The sequence below is a fragment of the Haliotis cracherodii genome, unplaced genomic scaffold, assembly GCF_022045235.1.
Source record: "Haliotis cracherodii isolate W230 unplaced genomic scaffold, xgHalCrac1.p SCAF_4, whole genome shotgun sequence".
In the NCBI taxonomy this organism is placed as follows: domain Eukaryota; kingdom Metazoa; phylum Mollusca; class Gastropoda; order Lepetellida; family Haliotidae; genus Haliotis; species Haliotis cracherodii.
In genome coordinates, this window is record NW_027266297.1 from 58,808,388 (window position 1) to 58,829,013 (window position 20,626).

General features: G+C 43.3%; 1 protein-coding gene across 1 annotated transcript; it reads left to right on the top strand.

Annotated features, from left to right (window-relative positions):
- Positions 1-1,690: 1,690 nt before the first annotated feature.
- Positions 1,691-19,129, top strand: LOC139479955 (tyrosine-protein kinase Lyn-like). Its single transcript, XM_071262902.1, has 12 exons — positions 1,691-1,757; positions 3,411-3,546; positions 4,733-4,832; positions 5,364-5,456; positions 6,667-6,758; positions 11,401-11,553; positions 12,228-12,374; positions 13,650-13,773; positions 15,875-16,031; positions 16,540-16,678; positions 17,666-17,797; positions 18,595-19,129. The coding sequence occupies exons 2-12, from the start codon at positions 3,423-3,425 to the stop codon at positions 18,804-18,806; spliced, it is 1,473 nt and encodes a 490-aa protein (XP_071119003.1). The 5' UTR covers positions 1,691-1,757; positions 3,411-3,422; the 3' UTR covers positions 18,807-19,129.
- The last annotated feature ends 1,497 nt before the right edge of the window (positions 19,130-20,626 follow it).

The window sequence follows — 20,626 nt, forward strand, 5'->3', positions numbered from 1 at the left end:
AGATTGGTATCCCATCCGCGCTGGGCAAGTATATAAGACGCATGTCAGGTCGGTAAGGCCTCGAATCCTCCAGGCCTTCTATGCTTTTTAGAAATTTCCCATTCCAAAACTTTCGAATAACAACGAAAATGAAGTAATCCTAATTTACTAAAGCACACTCCCAGTGGAGGTATTGTACGACCACTTAATTCATTTGCTGCTACTAACAGTGGGTGAGTGAGTGAGTGAGTACGGTTTTACGCCGCCTTTAGCAATATTCCAGCAATACCACGGCGGGGGACACCAGAAATGGGCTTCACACATTGTATCCATGTTGGGAATCGAACCCAGATCTTCGGCGTGACGAGCGAATGTTTAAGTCTCTAGGCTACCCGACCGCCCCTCATTACTACCTGCAACACTATCTATTGCCACATAACGTTACCAAGAACACGGAAAGTCCAATACCACATATTCATACACCATGAATCATGCAGATTTACTGTTGGGAACGGTTGCAGAAATCAAACTGTCTAGATACTTAAAGAGAAACTGAAGCCAATAGTAGAATCCAATATGGCCGCTGTTGAGAGTGAGAGAGAGTGAGTGAGTGGTGCTGTATTTAATGTTGCTCATATTACGGGCACTAGCATAATGATGGGGGGAAGTATAATGACGTATGTCACAGATGTGTGCCACCTTGGCAGATCAAGGACCCTAACAGATGTGACTCAAAACCACGACAACCAGATCCTGATACGGCTAAGGGGCGTAACTCTCCATTGTTCAATCTGGTCCTCAAAACGAGTAAGCTACTGACACTGGGTTCTTGTTCTCGGGAAATAACTCATGATAAACAATATTGAATACTGGAAATAAATCGGAGGTTAATTATGATAAATAAAAATATTAACTTATTCTAAAATACAAATTTAAACGAAACTTGCCAATTCCCTTATAATACCTATTAGTTCCTGTAATAAGTAATATTGAGTAGAGTAAGGAGGCTTTTTGTTGTTACAGACATCAGTCATCAATATTCCAGCTATACCACGGCGTAATTTAATAATCGAGTTTGGACCAGGCAAACGAGTTGTTGATATCATGAGCAATATCTCACGTCGTTGGGGTACGATGGCACAGAATCAATCGAGAGCATGGTACTTGTTGTTACCCTGCCTGAAGCTCGATATATAAGGGGTTAAAAACCGGGACTGATCGCCTCGGAGTCAGTATTCTGCGTTTCTGTGTGGTATTCATATTAAACTGCACCGTGGTATCTTAGTGGGCTAACACTATAAAATCGACACTCGCCTGGGCTAGTACAATCAGACACAAACGCACGCACGCACGCACGCACGCACGCACGCACGCACGCACGCGCGCACACACACGTCGTTACGCGACGTTAAACCCCATTTCACCTCACCTAATGTATGTACTGAAAAGTAAATCAAAACGAGATAGCATAGTGTTACCAATGATGTTACCATATATATCACACACTTAACAATACATCATCTTCATGAGAGCTGAGGTTGATATACATGTTCTATAAATAAAAACTTAATGACTTGTATTGTATATACTAATGAGGCCTGAAGTTGCAACACAACAGACCATCTGACAAGTAAGTGTAATATTAACCGGAGGTCCTAAGTGTTACCGCATGCGCCTAGCGTGGTGTTTGCCCTGTCAGATAACGGCAGTTCCGGTCACAGGACGAACGCCAGCAGTAGCCTTCCTCGTAGCTGTACATAGCGACTGGGTCAGGCAGGGTGAGTACATGTAATAGAACACGCCATGTTGTAACGAACAGTGTCATCTCACTGACATATATTGTTCAATGATGGAAAAGAACGGGGCCATCTTTAAAGTCACGCGTTTACATATAAGAAATAAACGAATCGTGGTGCTTCTTTATCGAACAATGAAACACTGCTGCGCTCCTCGTGGTTTAATCACCCGGTGTTTTATTGTACGATACACAACGACCACGGGTCGTTTATTTCTTATATGAGATGTCAACATTATGTACAGCCTCTTCAAGGATGTTGATAAAATGTACAAGCTTTTAAAATATTTTTACATATTTTAATAATGATGACTTCCTTAACTGAATCCGAACCGGAAATGTCGGACTAGTCCATTTTAAATTTGGGTTAAATCTCCATAAATGACGTAATGAAAGAACAGTGTTTTATCGTGAAAAAAAACACGCTTCGTTCTTCATTGTTCTTTGTGATTAACGCGTACTTATCTTATATAATCATTCAAACAGCGATTGGCTTGCTCTCGGGTCTGGCTTATTGTACGCAATCTAGGTGATAGGAACTGAAGGCTAAAACATGACGATGGTGGTGAATATATCTGCATCATGTTCGAGGACATGTCCGTCTCTCATTTCAATCCTGCACTTATATCCCACTCTTCACAGGCTTACATTGTTCCCTGTAGATATATTGTGCCGACATAAGGCATGGTTGCTTTAACTGGTGTTGAAAACCAGAAGGTTTGTACATCGTTACCGTAAAAACGCCCAACAGATACAGTATTAATAATTCATATATTTCTGAGTCGTATTTTGAAGCTGTAGTAAAAATTAAGACTTGGTTGACCAACTGGGTTGACCTACTGGGTTGACCTTCAGGGTTGACCTTCGGGGTTGACCTACTCGGTTGACCTACTGGGTTGACCTACTCGGTTGACCTTCAGGGTTGACCAACTGGGTTGACCTACTCGGTTGACCTTCAGGGTTGACCTACTGGGTTGACCTACTCGGTTGACCTTCAGGGTTGACCTACTGGGTTGACCTACTGGGTTGACCTTCAGGGTTGACCTACTGGGTTGACCTTCAGGGTTGACCAACTGGGTTGACCTACTCGGTTGACCTTCAGGGTTGACCTACTGGGTTGACCTTTTGGATTGAAGCGTCGCATTTTAATAATATTGCATAGGAATATATCGAGTTGAAATCCACAATTTATAATTATCGTCAAAGATGTAGAGATAAGTGTTTCATCTTGACATATATATGTGAAAAATATCGTGGAGCAGGATACGTTCACCTATCATCTATATATTCCGGTGATCCTATCAAATATCTTTGTTTGTTTGTTGTTTAACGCCGCACTCAGCACTAGTCCAGCTATTTGACGGCGGTCTGTAAATAATCGAGTCTGGACCAGACAATCCAGTGATTGACATCATGAGCATCGATCCACGCAATTGGGGTACGATGACATGCATCAATCAAGTCAGCGAGCCTGACCACCTGATCCCGTTAGTCGCCTCTTACGACAAGCATAGTCACCTTTTACAGCAAGCATGGGTTGCTGAGGACCTATTCTACCCCGGATCTCCACGAATATCTTTGTAAACGTTCTTGTATATAACAGTAATGTCATATCAACATGTATCATACATCTCAGGTAAAAGGAATCATGGGCAACAAAATTACAAGAAAGAAAGGGAAGTCAAAGGTCAAATCGAACCCTACTTCGGAATGTTCCTCAGCTCATGATCTGGAGGCAGCTCGCAGAAGTCTTGAACCCAACATTGGCGATGGTATGGAACGTACTAGTTTATGTTTGTTTGTTGTTTAAAGCCGCTCTCAGCAATATTCCAGCTATATGACGACGGTCTGTAAATAATCAAGTCTGGACCAGAAAATCAGGTGATTTCCATCATAAATATCGATCTACGCAATGGGGATACGATGACATGCATCACTCATATCAGCGAGCCTGACCACCCGATCCCGTTAGTCGCCTCTTAAGACAAGCATAGTCGCCTTTTACGACAAGCATGGGTTGCTGAAGACCTATTCTACCCCGGTTCGAACGTACTAGTATACGTCCTAGTATACCGATAATATATATTGTACAGCTAAGGTATGTATTAAATCGTGTTTACATATGTGATATGAAAAATTATTATATTATATATGTATAATCTTGTATACATTTGTGATATAGCAGTAGTATATGTAATATATGTACAAAAGAGGGGCAGTATGCCGAATTTGTTATGTAATTGAAAATTGAGAAATGTTGTTAAATTTGATTATGTCTATTTTACCATCACTCATCCCTGCAACAGGTTGTAAAATATAATCTGTGTCTTGGTAATTGTGCTTAAAATATATTGGTTCATTGAAGATAGGGGTAAGAAATGAAGTTGCAACCACGTTGAAATGTTGTATATTTGAGCCGAAAAAATCAAATTGATTGGTTTTCAAAGACAAGATGTCTAATACCCATCAACAGCTGTGTATTATGCGAATTGTCTTTTTTAAATTTTTAAAAGTTTGAGATCAAAATATATGGGTTTTTTAAATTAACATTTAGAAGTATACTTTGAGTGCTGACTCAATGCTAGTACAGTTCATGTTTTGGATATAATATCGCTAACTTAAGATATTTTCAATTGAAAATCAAACATATGATAAAATGAACTGAGAGGTATAGTTTCTTTCACCCCTCGTTAGAATCTCGTTACATATGTGAAACGGCTTTGGTATGCGTGAGATTAGGTATACATGCGGGACATTGCTTTTATGTTAATCCTTAATTACTCCAGGCCTATACAAAAATACTGCATGTGTCTGAAAACATCTTTGTTCTTTGCTGAACTTCTCACAAAGCAATCTATTAAACCAATACATTAAACTATCGTGTGCGATCATGTAAACTGTTTCTCCATTTTATGAAAAACATTTTGAGTCCGAAAGCGCAATTACATATCATTTCAGAGATTAAAGACTGTACAGCACTATTCAACTTCGAAGGCTATCATGAATGCGACTTGGCCTTCAAGAAGGGGGATCACTTCTACCACGTCCGCTCTTTGCGGTAGGTCTTGCTTGTGTAGCAGGGCGTGGAGTCGTCCGACAGATCACATCCTTACCTTGTCAGCATGTTGACGAGGTTAACCTCTTTGGTCATGAGGACAAAGCGTCCGACCTCGGATCAGAAGGTCCGTGGTTCGAATCCCATCACGGGACTCGGCAATTTTATGGCCGCTCAATTGGCGCCCGTCGGGTACCATACATTGGCGCCCAACGTGGGCCTGAGCACGTTCATATTACATTTGAGCAAAATAAGCCTCAGTGCCCTACTATGCGACCCGGGACGTGCTATCTGTTGACGGGGTTAACCTCTTTGGTCATGTGGACAAGGCGTCCGACCTCGGATCAGAAGGCCCGTGGTTCGAATCCCATTACGGGACTCGGACATTTTACACTTGTATTCCCATGTTTTAACAACATACAAAACCTACAGGTAGAACAATACTGAATGTGAAACTTGACACATACATATCATATTCATATGATTGATGTTGATATCTTCCTATTTCAATTCTAAGTGAAATATATTTTCCAGGGATCGAGATGATTGGCTTTTGGCGACACATTCCAATAGGCGAGATCGAGGCTTCGTACCACGTGACTACGTCTCTGAGGATTCCGTGCCAAGGTAAAGACACATGAATTCAGATCTGCTAAGCCACGTGACAATATCACAAGGCCAATGTTTGGTTCGAAGGAGTTGGTGTTCTCCGAAACGGAGACCCAAATATTAGTTGACTGTCAAGCAGTCTACAATCTGTGAATTACACAGTCTACTTAACCATACATGTTTTAGCACTACATGCCCCCCCCCCCCCCCCCCCCCCCCCCTCCTGTTAGATACATGCCCGTATGTGCCACCTTTTGAACGAACGTTAGGTTATCAATTGTAATGTTATTGTTGATAAGACAGTGATAACATTCCTACCAGCTTATAATCCCATGAAACTGTATAGTTGGTTTGTTGTTAACGCTGCACTCAGCAATATTCCAGCTATACTACGGCGATCCGTAAATAATCGCGTCTGGACCAGACAATCCAGTGATTAATATCATGAGCATCGATCCACGCAGTTAGGATCGATGACATGCATCAACCAAGTCAGCGAGCCTGACCACCCGATCCCGATAACACCTCTTACGACAAGCATAGTCGCCTTTTACAAGCATAGGTTGCTGAAGACCTATTCTACCTCGGATCTTCACGGGTCGAAACTGTATAGATTGAAATGGTTAGTGATTCCTTGCGGAAGGAAACTGACCCTTCTCTCTCCCATTTGTTTATATATCATTTTACTGACTATACTTTTACGTTTACAAATTGCCTCATGGATAAAGCGTTCGCACGTCACGTTGAAGGCCCGGATTCGATCGTACAATGTGTGAAGCCAATTTCTGGTGCCCTCGGTCGTGATATCGCTAAATTCCATGTAAAACCCAACTCTCTCACTCATAATTACAGATATGTTATTTTTAATTATTATTATTACATTAAGTATGTCATAACGAAATAAAGAGGCGGTGGGGTAGCCTAACGGTTAAAGCGTTCCCTAGTCACACCGAAGACCCGGGTTCGATTCCACATATGGGTACAATGTGTGAAGCCCATTTCTGGTGTCCCCTGCCGTGAAATAACTGGAATATAGCTAAAAGCGGCGTGAAACCATACTCACTCACTATTAAGAAAGGAGACATAACTGTAAGATTATGGACCACAGACATCCTTGACCACGCCACGCAGGGTTAAACTGACTTAATAGGAAGACGCGAGGGACTATCGGATCCGTGATGGGAAGATGGAAGATGGAGAGTTATCTCCATAGACTTTGTCTTTGTAGCTACTACAGGACGAAGGGGAAGCTGGAACGAGAACGACTGTTGCTGAGTGAGGGTGTATCGGACGGAACATACATCATCAAACAGGCGTCAAGTAAGAAGATGCATAATATTATTTAGCAAATTATGAAGATCCAGGGTAGAATAGATCTTAAACAACCCATACTTGCCGTAAAAGGCGACAATGCTTGTCGTAAGAGGCGACTAAGGGAATCGGATGGTCAGGCTTGCTGACTTGGTTGATGTATATCATCGATCCCAATTGCGTGGATCGATGCTCATGTTGTCAATCACTGGATTGTCTGGTCCAGGCTTGATTACTTACAGACCGCCGTCATATAGCTTGAATATTGCTGCGTGCGGCGTTAAACAACAAACAAAATACAATGCGGAGAGTATTAGTATTATTTCCAATGCTTTAATTAATAATTCACGTGGTATTAGTATCTCAGTGGAGCGGAACTTCACATAGGGCAGACAAGCTCTGGCTAAGGAGATAATATACAATATACTTTGATTGTTGATATAAGTTCCTGTGAACTTGCCCTTACGCTGCCCATAATGTTATCTGGACACTCCCGCTGTTCATGTCGTCACCAGAGTGCATTCTTGGTGTTTATTCGCTGAGGATGTTCTCGATGTTCTGACATTTTCAGTGTTTATTGTGTCATCTCTTCAAGCATCTCTACGAGACAAGAGCGTTATCTGACTCCAGTCCAGTTTCAACCCTTCCCGAACCAGGCTGGAATTCCTTGGCTCGATCGTAGCGCCACCAGTGGCTATTACGAGTTATGTCCCTTCTATGCCTCTCCTTTGGACCAATCAGATTCCACCTCTCGTTTCACATGGCGTGATCTGGTATCTGTAGACCTTGGGGTGACGTAACCTGGCATCTGTAGACCTTGGGGTGACGTAATCTGGCATCTGTAGACCTTAGGGTGACGTAATCTGGCATATGTAGACCATGGAGTGACGTGATCTGGCATCTGTAGACCTTGGGGTGATGTAATCTGGCATCTATAGGCCTTGGGGTGACGTTATCTGGCATCTGTAGGCCTTGGGGTGACGTGATCAGGGATCTGTAGGCCCTTGGGTCATGTAATCTGGCATCTATAGGCCTTGGGTTGACGTGATCAGGGATCTGCAGACCTTGGGGTGATGTAACCTGGTATCTGTAGACCTTGGGGTGACGTAATCTGGCATCTGTAGACCTTGGGGTGATGTAATCTGGCATCTATAGGCCTTGGGGTGACGTGATCAGGGATCTGTAGACCTTGGGGTGACATAATCTGGAATATATGTTCTGGGTGTTTATTTTGCCGGCTGCGCACGTTCTGTGTATTTTATTTTGGAAGATTGGTTCGTCCTCGATGTTTATTTTTGTAGCTGGGTACGTTCTGGATATTTATTTCGCCGCTGAGTACGTTCTGGATATTTATTTCGCAGCTGAGTACGTTCTGGGAATTTATTTCACAGCTGAGTACGTTCTGGATATTTATTTCGCAGCTGAGTACGTTCTGGGTTTTTATTTTGCAGCTGAGTACGTTCTGGATATTTATTTCGCAGCTGAGTACGTTTTGGGTATTTATTTTGTAGCTGAGTACGTTTTGTGTATTTGATTTGGCTGCTGTGTACGATCTTGATGTTTATTTCGGCAGCTGTGTACGATCAGGATGTTTATTTTGGCAGCTGTGTACGATCTGGGTGTTTATTGTGGCAGCTGTGTACGATCTGGATGTTTATTTAATCAGCTGTGTACAATCTTGATGTTTATTTTGTCAGCTTTGTACGATCAGGATGATTATATTGTCAGTTGGATGTTCACTGTGTACGATCTGGATGATTATTGTGACAGCTGTGTACGTTCTTGATGATTATTTTGGCAGCTGTGTACGATCCGGATGTTTATTGTGGCAGCTGTGTACGATCTGGATGTTTATTGTGGCAGCTGTGTACGATCTGGATGATTATTGTGGCAGCTGTGTACGATCAGGATGTTTATTTAGTCAGCTGTGTACGATCTGGATGTTTATTTTGGCAGCTTTGTGCGTTCTGGATATTTATTTCGTAGCTGACTACGTTCTGGGTATTTATTTTGCAGCTGAGTACGTTCTGTGTATTTAACTTGGCTGCTGTGTACGATCTTGATGTTTATTTCGGCAGCTGTGTACGATCTGGGTGTTTATTGTGGCAGCTGTGTACGATCTAGATGTTTATTTAGTCAGCTGTGTACAATCTTGATGTTTATTTAGTCAGCTTTGTACGATCAGGATGATTATATTGGCAGTTGGATGTTTACCGTGTACGATCTGGATGATTATTGTGACAGCTGTGTACGTTCTTGATGATTATTATGGCAGCTGTGTAGGATCCGGATGTTTATTTTGGCAGCTGTGTACGATCAGGATGTTTATTTTGGCAGCTGTGTACGATCTTGGTGTTTATTTCAGCAGCTGTGTACGATCTGGGTGTTTATTTTGGCAGCTGTGTACGATCTGGATGTTTTTTTTCGCAGCTGTGTACGATCTTGGAGTTTATTTTGGCAGCTGTGTACGATCTTGGTGTTTATTGTGGCAGCTGTGTACGATCTGGATGTTTATGTCGGCAGCTGTGTACGATCAGGATGTTTATTTAGTCAGTTGTGTACGATCTGGATGTTTATTTCGGCAGCTGTGTACGATCTGGATGTTTATTTAATCAGCTGTGTACGATCTGGATATTTATTAAGTCAGCTGTGTACGATCTGGATGTTCATTTCGGCAGCTGTGTACGATCTGGATGTTTATTTCGTCAGCTGTGTACGATCTGGATGTTTATTTTGACAGCTGTGTACGATCTGGATGTTTATTTCGGCAGCTGTGTACGATCGAGATGTTCATTTTGGCAGCTGTGTACGATCTGGATAATTATTGTGGCAGCTGTGTACGATCTGGGTGTTTATTTTGGCAGCTGTGTACGATCTGGATGTTTATTTCGGCAGCTGTGTACGATTTGGATGTTTATTTTGGCAGCTGTGTACGATCTGGATGTTTATTGTGGCAGCTGTGTACAATCTGGATGATTATTGTGGCAGCTGTGAACGATCAGGATGTTTATTTAGTCAGCTGTGTACGATCTGGATGTTTATTTTGGCAGCTGTGTACGATCTGGATGTTTAATTTGGCAGCTGTGTGCGATCTGGATGTTTATTTAATCAGCTGTGTACGATGTGGGTGTTTATTTCGGCAGCTGTGTACGATCTGGATGTGAATTTGGGCAGCTGTGTACGATCTGAATGATTATTGTGGCAGCTGTGTACGATCTGGATGTTTATTTTGGCAGCTGTGTACGATCAGGATGTTTATTTAGTCAGCTGTGTACAATCTTGATGTTTATTTCGGCAGCTTTGTACGATCTGGATGATTATATTGGCAGTTGGATGTTTACCGTGTACGATCTGGATGATTATTGTGACAGCTGTGTATGTTCTTGATGATTATTATGGCAGCTGTGTAAGATCCGGATGTTTATTTTGGCAGCTGTGTACGATATGGATGTTTATTTCGGCAGCTGTGTACGATCAGGATGTTTATTTTGGCAGCTGTGTACGATCTTGGTGTTTATTTCGGCAGCTGTGTACGATCTTGGTTATTATTTAGTCAGCTGTGTACGATCTGGATGTTTATTTTCGCAGCTGTGTGCGATCTTGGTGTTTATTTTGGCAGCTGTGTACGATCTTGGTGTTTATTGTGGCAGCTGTGTACGATCTGGATGTTTATTTCGGCAGCTGTGTACGATCAGGATGTTTATTTTGCAGTTGCGTACGATCTGGATGTTTATTGTGGCAGCTGTGTACGATGTGGATGTTTATTTCGTCAGCTGTGTACGATCTGGATGTTTATTTTGACAGCTGTGTACGATCTGGATGTTTATTTCGGCAGCTGTGTACGATCAGGATGTTTATTTTGCAGTTGCGTACGATCTGGATGTTTATTTCGGCAGCTGTGTACGATGTGGATGTTTATTTCGTCAGCTGTGTACGATCTGGATGTTTATTTTGGCAGCTGTGTACGATCTGGATGATTACTGTGGCAGCTGTGTACGATCTGGATGTTTATTTCGGCAGCTGTGTACGATCTGGATATTTATTTTGGCAGCTGTGTACGATCTGGATGTTTATTGTGGCAGCTGTGTACAATCTGGATGATTATTGTGGCAGCTGTGTACGATCAGGATGTTTATTTAGTCAGCTGTGTACGATCTGGATGTTTATTTTGGCAGCTGTGTACGATCTGGATGTTTATTTTGGCAGCTGTGTGCGATCTGGATGTTTATTTAATCAGCTGTGTACGATCTGGGTGTTTATTTTGGCAACTGTGTACGATCTGGGTGTTTATTTTGGCAGCTGTGTACGATCTGGATGTTTATTTTGGCAGCTGTGTACGATCTGAATGATTATTGTGGCAGCTGTGTACGATCTGGGTGTTTATTTTGGCAGCTGTGTACGATCAGGATGTTTATTTAGTCAGCTGTGTACAATCTTGATATTTATTTCTGCAGCTTTGTACGATCTGGATGATTATATTGGCAGTTGGATGTTTACTGTGTGCGATCTGGATGATTATTGTGACAGCTGTGTACGTTCTTGATGATTATTTTGGCAGCTGTGTACGTTCTTGATGATTATTATGGCAGCTGTGTACGTCCTGGATGTTTATTTTGGCAGCTGTGTACGATCTGGATGTTTATTTTGGCAGGTGGGTACGTCCTGGACGTCCGCCACACAGATGCAGTAAGGGATGAGACTGTGGTGAAGAGGTATAAGATCCGAGAGGGCAGAGACAAGTCCCTGTTCATTTCTCCGCAGAAAACGTTCAAGTCCGTCACCCAGCTCCTGGATTATTACACAGGTAATCGGCGGCGCATGTTTTACCTGGAATTATCCGGGGTTACCAAAATACAGTAAACCAAGACAGCAGCAGTGTTGGGGTTTTGTGGCGACTAAACTGCTGGTCTCTCTACATTGAGAAGTGATGTGTTGGGTGGTTATAGCATCTATAATGCTGGTAGCGAGTGATACAAAGTAATCAACGTCTTCCTTTTTAAACCCACTGTTCCGTGGAGATTATCGGCCGAAAATGAATAGTTCTCTGATTTTACACGCAATCAATAAAGATCTATAGAGGATACATTTCGATTAATTTCTTATCACGTTCTTTCATGCTTTGTTTGTTTTGTTTCTTTATTGTTTAACGCCGCACTCAGCAATATTCTAGCTATATGACGGCGGTCTCTAAATAATCGAGTCTGGACCACACAATCCAGTGATTGACGTTTTGAGCATCGATCCACGCAATTGGGATGCGATGACATGCATCAACCAAGTCAGCGAGCCTGACCACCCGATCCCGTTAGTCGCCTTTTACGACAAGCATAGTCGCCTTTTACTGCAAGCATGGGTTGCCGAAGACCCATTCTACCCCGGATCTCCACGGGTCTTCTTTTATGCGCCAAAAGAAAGGAATAGACCAACGTTTACCAAAATATGTTGCTCAAATGATATTGTAAATACATATGGTTTCAGAAAGTGACGGATCCATGTGTTGCCGTCTACAAGAATGTCTTTCACCGCCTAAACAAACAGTGGGGGCCAGGGACCTGGACATCAAACCTGCGTCCCTCGTCGTCATGGACGACATCGGTAGAGGCACTTACGGACAAGTGTTCCAAGGTAGTAAGCACATCTAGATATGAATGCCAAACACGTTCGTTTGGTTTCATATACAGTAAACTACAGTCATAACGAACTCAAAGGGACCACTAAGTTAAGTTCGTTATAACCGTTGTTCGTTATAAGCATATATACAGCATATACACAGCAAATGGCCGGGACTAAAAATAAGTTGACATTTAATCGTAACAATGACAGTGATGCGAAAATCGGTTCCATATATTTGGGTCACATATTGCAAATTGACTTTTATATATGCGTACTAAAGCCATACCTTTTGAAGAGGACCCGTGAAGATCCGGGGTAGAATAGGTCTTCAGCAACCAGTGCTTGCCGTAAAAGGCGACTAATGGGACCGGATGGTCAGGCTCGCCGACTTGGTTGATGCATGTCATCGTATCCCAATTGCGTGGATTGATGTTCATGATGTCTATCACTGGATTGTGTGGTCCAGACTTGGTTATTTACAGACCGCGGACATATAACTTTTAAAGAGTACATCGTACATAAGGTGCCGAGCATTTGATAGTCAAGAATTTTCTGTCCCAATGTATTTTGTTCCGATAAAATCCCAGCCCCAAGCCTCCAGCATACAGCATGCAGCCCCAGCCCCAAGCCCCCAGCCCCCAGCCCCCAGCCCCCAGCCCCAAGCCCACAACCCAAAAGCCCCCAGCATACAGCACCCATCCCACAGCCCACAGCCCACAACCCACTGCCCCCAGCATACAGCACCCATCCCACAGCCCACAGCCCACAGCCCACAGCCCACAGCCTACAGCCACCAGCCCACAGCCGTCAACCCCCAGCCCCCAGCCCCAAGCATACAGCACCAATCCCACAGCCCACAGCCCACAGCCCCCAGCATACAGCACCCATCCCACAGCCCACAGCCCACAGCCCACAGCGATCCTCCAGAAACCCTAATTGGGGGCTTAAAGGTAAAATCTTCATTTCTTTTTCCAGCATACTCAAAATATTGTTAGAATGTACGATTTTACAGAGTGGGTTTCAACCTTTTAAAACATCGATTTCCAACATTCCGGGTTGGTCCCCAGCAACATATGCTTGTCGTAAGAGGCGAGTAAATGGATCAGGGGGTCAGGCTCGGTGACTTGGTTGATCACTCATCCTACCCTGACGGCAAGGGACGAGGTTGCTTATAATGTAAATCACTGGGTTGTCTTGTCCAGACTCGATTGTTTACATGGTCACCGCCATATACAAATGTAGCTGGAGTGAGGCGTTAAACAAAAAACATGCTCTTCTTTGCAACAGGAACCATGAAAGGGGCGTTGTCCGTGGCTATAAAACTGGTCGATATGGAGATGTTTACCTCAGTAGCACCAGACATCCTTATGTTGGAAATTAAGAGAGTGTCATTGCTCCTTTCAAATAAAAGGTAATTATTGAATACGGATTCTGAAAAAACATACTTCAACAATAAAACCACAGCGTGCATACATATTGTGTTATCGAAGATGCCATAACGTTAGCAATGTGTGTCAGTGTATATAGAATATTTAAGGACATATTCCATCGAAACATTCCCCTGGGGATTCCGGTAAGAATTATCCCCAGCAACCTTCGCCGGGTGTCAGTGGCGACTTAATTGACCGTGTTGAGGCTCAGTGACTTGTTGTTTGCGTGGCTTCGAACCACGACAGCGTGGATCGTTGCTCACTATATCGATCAATGAATTTTGTTGTCCAGATTCAAATATTTACAGGTAGCTGCCATAGCTTGAATATTGCTTTTTAAACAACAACAAAGAAAGACTACAGCGTCCGTTTGTGTTACTTTGTTCATGTAATTTGATTTGAGTCTGTGGTCAAAATGCGAACAATTAAGCTATCCTTTAAAGTACAATAAGTACGGGGTAGGATAGGTCTTCAGCAACCCCTGCTTGCCGCAAAGGCGACTATGCTTGTCGTAAGAGGCGACTAACGGGATCGGGTGGTCAGGCTCGCTGACTTGCTTGAAGCATGTCATCGTATCCCAATTGCGAAGATCGATGCTCATGATGTTAATCACTTGATTGTCTGGTCCAGACTCGATTATTTACAGACCGCCGTCATATAGCAAGATTATTGCTGAGTGCGGCGTTAAACAACGCATAGATAAACAAACAAACAGTATAGCTTTTTTATTTCCTAAAGTTACAGTGTAAGGTGTAAAAGGTCACTTTGAATAGTAGTTTCACAGCGGAATGGAGCGGAACGCAATGGAATGAACCAAAGACTTATTGAACAGGGTTTGGAACCGTACCAATTGATGGCGTTGATCCCCAATCTTCAGGCTTATATTTCATATGAATTTAGTTGTCATGTTCCACAAAACAAAGATCATTTGGAAAATTGACATGCAAGAGAGTAAATATTACCACGTATTTGCTATTCTTTCATGTCATGTTAACCTCTCAAAGGTTAACTTTAGGAGTAGGACTTAGTCTTAGGTAGAGCTACCAGCGTTGTATGAAACTAACCACACGCCATCCCTTTGTTCGAGACCCGTGAAGATCCGGGGTAGAATAGGTCTTCAGCAACCCATGCTTGCCGTAAAACGCGACTATGCTTGTCGTAAAAGGCGACTAACGGGATCGGGTGGTCAGGCTCGCTGACTTGGTTGAAGCATGTCATCGTATCCCAATTGCGTTGATCGATGTTCATGATATTAACCACTGGATTGTCTGGTCCAGACTCGATTATTTACGGCGTGCGGCGTCAAACAACAAACCAAACCAAACCAAACCCTTTGTTGGAATGACGATAGACATGAAATGCTGTACTTCAGACATTCATCTCTGTTCTATCCTTTCATTGCTTCATCGTCACTATATAGCTGAGATACTGCCGATGTGCCGTTAAATATTAACTCTCTCACTTTCATCGCATCTTCCCGATGCAAGATAGTCAACTGACTATAAGAGTCCACCCTTGCCGAACTAGGCTGGTATAATGGAGTTAGACTTTGGATGGACTAACGAGTCTTTGCACAATCCAATCAAAATCGCGAAATAAAATCGAAATCCGGTTCCCAAACTGTCGTGCAGATTTCGGTAGATTGCATGATTTGCAAAGCATGTGCACCGCCAACTCGTTGTCAACAGATATTTTCCAAATTTTCTCATGTTTTTAATCAAGGTGCTCTCGTGATTTGATTCACTTCGCGATGTGAGACCCGTTTTATCACAAAATACATCTTGATTATCGATGAGATTGTCTTGACTGGGCCCCGCCATTTTGTTTGAAGCAAATGCAAGTGATACGAGAGGTGGAATCTGATTGGTCCATAGGAGAGGCATAAAAGGGACATAACTCGTAATAGCAACCGGTGGCGCTTCGATCGAGCCCAGGAATTCCAGCGTAGTTCGGCAAGGATGGAAACTGGACTTTTGAAGTCAGTTAACTCACTTGCCTCGGGAAGATGCTTTCATCGTTTCTGAAAGGATAATGTTAAATTCTTTTCCCAGTACTCAGTCATTGCTATTCTTTAAATGATAGTTCCAGATTTGTACAAATTCTGGGGGTCAACATGATCACCACCAACATGTTCCAGCTAGTCTCGGAGTTAATGGTTGAGGGCAACCTCAGAGACTTCCTACGTAATGACCAAGGGCAGACAATCCACTTCCAACAATGCGTGAACATAGCCAGCCAGGTAAACTGTACATTATTGAGAATCGCACACATTTTAAAAGTTTTGAAAAATATACAAAGTAGTTCTCTGGGGGGGAAACAATAGTGAGTGAGTGAGTGAGTGAGTGAGTTTGGTTTTACGCCGCTTGTAGCAATATTCCAGCAATATCACGACAGGAGACACCGGAAAATGGGCTTCTGATATTGAACCCATTTGGGGAATCGAACGACGTGACGAGCCAGCGCTCAAACCACTAGGCTACCCCACCGCCCGGGGGAGAAACATCAAATTTCCACAAGTAATGGAGATGTTCGTGTCTGCATATAAACTGATGAAGGAACTCGGATGGTGGTTGTATTATCATAAGGTACAGAAAGTAGGTTAGCCAAAAAGTGGAAAGTTTGTCTGGTCCATGCTCGATGGGTACAGGCCGCCGTGATGAAGTTTCGTTATTGATGGTTGCAGCGTAAGCATCATCCAATCAAAAACTCTATTTTCCTAATATTGCTTTTATACGTTTTCTTTTAAGATATGTGAGGGCATGGCTTTCCTCCAAGAGCACAAGGAAAACCTAAACTGTGGACTGAGATGTACCAGCGTTCTTGTCGGCGAAAATCTAGGGATCAAAATTAATTCTTTTTCACTTGTTAAAGCACCTTTCACGAGAGGTATGTAATGTTTCCTATCTTTAGCACAAGCTCTGTTTATAATACCAAATGCTTGTCCATATGTATTTAGATAGTGTACTGTTGTTATGATGCCGTGAAGATCCGGGGTAGAATAGGTCTTCAGCAACCCATGCTTGCTGTAAAAGGCGACTATGCTTGTCGTAAGAGGCTACTAACGGGATCGGGTGGTCAGGCTCGCTGACTTGGTTGATGCATGTCATCGATCCCAATTGCGTGGATCGATGATCATGATATCAATCACTGGATTGTCTGATCCAGACTCGATTATTTACAGACAGCCGTCATACGGCTGGAATATTGCTTAGTGCGGCGTTTATTGCTTAGTGCGGCGTTAAACAACAAACAAACAAAGACAGGCGGAAATAATATTTGACACATTTGTCTTAAGAGGCAACTAAGAGGATTGGGTGGTCAGACTCGGTGACTAGGTTGATTTGCAAGTACGTACCCTGAAGGCGTGGTAAGGTGAAATTGGGTTTAACGTCGCGTCCAAGATCATTGCACTTATATAGCGACGTGCATGTATGGCTGCTTGTACTAGTCCGGACTGATCCCGATTTATAGTGCTAGCTCACTGGAATACCATGCCGCAGTTTAACATGAATACCCCACTCAGACACAGTATACTGACTCCGAGCCGACCAGTCCTTGTTTAACTCCTTAATGCCAGGCGCCAGACAGGGTAACAACAAGTACCATCTTTTAACGTCTTTTGGTATGACGCGGCCGGGGATCGAACCCCGTACCTTCCGCTCTCCGGGCGGACGCTCCTGAAGGCGTGGATGTGCATGAGCTCACTGAATTGTCTGGTCCATAATCGACTTTTTACAGACAGTCGCATTTTTTTTTCGGCGGGTCCATGATCTGAGCATCTATGAGACTCTATCCTTAAGTAATATGAAACATTATTTTAACTTTTCATTGAGTAGCTGTAAATATTGTGTGCGTATTTCACAACCCCTACAGAGAACCAAGCTCTCCGCTGGACCGCCCCTGAATGCTTGAAGGAAGGCTGCGAGTTCACCCCCAAGTCTGACGTTTGGTCGTTTGGAGTTGTCATGTATGAGGTCATCACGTTTGGAGGTCTGCCGTTGATAGGTTAGTGAGTGAAGAGAAGTCCAGTTAGGTTACTGGGTGTCCGTTTTATGTGGCTACTCTATCTCGAAGTAGTGAGTGATTGAGTTGGGTGTAACGCCGCTTTTAACAGTATTCCAGTTATATCACGGCGTGTCAGCTTAATGTGGGAGGAAAGCCCGAAGTGATGCAGGTCTCAGTCGTTGACCTCTTCGGTGAAACCCACGAGCACGGGTATGGTGCTGACAAACCTAGAAACATAATCGGGGCGAACCGGGATTCGAACCCAATATCATAGGTTTCCGGCGTGCCCAAGGGACGCAACTCTGCACAGCGAATCGCGGCGCTTTGGACGACTGGGCCACCCGTGCCCCTGTCTCGAAGTAGTGTATGGTCGTAGGCGATTAGTGGCGGTCAGGTAGCCTAGTGGTTAAAGTGTTCGCTCGTCACGCCGAAGACCCGGGTTCGACTCCCGACATGGGTACAATGTGTGAAGTCCATTTCTGGTGTCCCCCACCGTGACATTGCTGGAATATTGCTAAAAGCGGCGTAAAACCATACTCACTCATTCACTCACTTGGCTGAAAACAGTCGCCAAAACAGTGCAAAGTTTAAGTCTAAAACACAACTGTAATACCCGTATCAGATATATCACCATCGAATTACCCTTACTTGTTTGTCAGAGCTTTCGCACCACCAAACATGGGGTATACTTTCTTTTGCCCGGCAGAAACAGATTCGATGAAAAAATAATTTCCTTCCTAAACCTATTTCACATTTATCAAAAATGGCTTTATGGTGATGATGATTATTTGCTTCAGAAATACCCCCAAAGGACCTGATGTCGTATATAGCAAGTGGGCAAATCATGCCACAACCTGTAAGCGGGATCCCTTACGATGAGGACTTCTGGTATGGCGTCATGCAAAAATGTTGGGATCTGGTCCCAGAGAAGCGGCCGTCATTCGTGACACTGAATAACATGATGGACAACTATCGCTGTAGACTGAGTCGTGTTCCTTACTATAACTGATGAAAGTGGATAAGGGATTTGAAAGGTGACAGCAACATCTAAACAATGGCAATGTTCTAGGGATGTTTCTTGTGACGACAAAAGAAAGGAACGTAGATAAGAACAATGGAAACCCGTTAATGCGAACAGTACCGATCCGCGGGAAATCGTCCGTATTAACAAATGTCCTGATGACCGAAACGTTGTTACGAAGTAATGTACTTTGTGTATACATGTACATGTATGATAACATCCATTGCAGTAAACGTCCAGATAGACAAGTTCCGGACTATCGGGTCCGGATTAATGAGTTTAACAGTAAATAAAAAAAATTGCAAGTGATTCCGTGCCATTTGATTGGCTAACCAAGCTTTTTTGGCGTTTCTCACCTTAAACTAAAAAGAGACCCACCCATAACGGACTATTGATCGACTGATAATGGCGGTGAGGTGAAATTTGGTTCAAAGTCGCGTCCCAGATTATGGCACTTATATAGCGACGTGCATGCACGTGTGTGTGTGTGGCTGCTTGTACTGGTCCGGACTGATGCTGATTTATAGTGCTAGCTCACTGTGATACCATGCGGCAGTTTAACATGAATACCCCACTCAGACTCCGAGCCGACCAGTCCTTGTTTTCGCCCTTATATGCCGAGCGCCACATTCGTGACAACAAATATCATCTTTTAACGTCTTTTGGTATGACGTGGCCGGGGGTCGAACCCCGGATCTTCCGCTCTCCGGGCGGACGCGCTACCACTAGACCACGGAGGCGGTCGACTGAGTTTGTGTTGTTTCATGGCATTGAACGATCTTATTGATTTCTAACTACTGTTTTGTGAAGTCTGTGAAGTCATTATTGTTGATGTATATATTTATTAGAATTGACTATTTAACATACACATGCAGTATAACAGAAAACACGGGCGGAAAACAAATATTCAAATTACAGCATATTCCAAACAATCGTTAATATGTGTAAGCTGTTTCTTTCTCTATATATGTCATCTTCCCGAGGCAAGCGTGTCCACTAGCCTATATCAAAGCATAGTTTCTACCCTTGCCACACCAAGGCCACTTTTCTTGGCTCGACCCTGGCTCGACCCTGGCGCCTCCTCGCGTAGATCACGAGTTGTGCCCCTTGTAATGAAAACGCGATATCCAATCAGATCGCTGTTTCTTCACTACCATACTTGACGACCTAGTCGATCAGATAACGAAAGCATTCGCGATTTCATCCCTGACACAAAAACAGAGGCAATCGTTTTGGGGTTTAAAAGATGAAAAAGACTTGTCAACAAAGACAGGCAGCGGTAACTCACTTTTATACGAAGGTGAACCAGTCGTGGATGTGAAACGTTCTCTGATTGGACGATCGACATGTGCGATAGTCCAGTCATATTTAGCACAGGAAAGTGGGCTTGATGTGGCAAGGGTGGAAACAAGACTTTGATAAAAAAATATCTAGTGGACGCTCTTGCATCGGGAAGACGTATATAAGTGGGCGAGTATGTTTTTTACGCCGCGTTTTGCAATACGTCAGTAATATCCCGGCTGGAAAACAAGACATGGGCGTTGTTCCCATGTGGAGATTAGAACTCAGGCGTTACGAGAGGACGCTGTAACCAGCGGGCTACCCAAGGGGCCTTTAATATAGGAACTTACGGAATATGATTACCTGATACCTGATTCCGTCACTGATAATCACAATGTCACATGAGGTTGCATAATTGGTCAGATTTTACCCCTCAAAAAGTGTTATACAGGAAGTGTAATGTGTAGATATATATACTATTTTCCATCTTGACCTGTCAATCAATACGAAACCATCAGTACACACAC

Coding starts and splice junctions, on each gene's coding strand:
- LOC139479955 (XM_071262902.1), top strand. CDS start 3,423: ATGGGCAACAAAATTACAAGAAAGAAAGGGAAGTCAAAGGTCAAATCG. Junction 3,547..4,732: donor TGAACCCAACATTGGCGATG/GTATGGAACGTA, acceptor ATATCATTTCAG/AGATTAAAGACTGTACAGCA. Junction 12,375..13,649: donor TTACGGACAAGTGTTCCAAG/GTAGTAAGCACA, acceptor TCTTTGCAACAG/GAACCATGAAAGGGGCGTTG.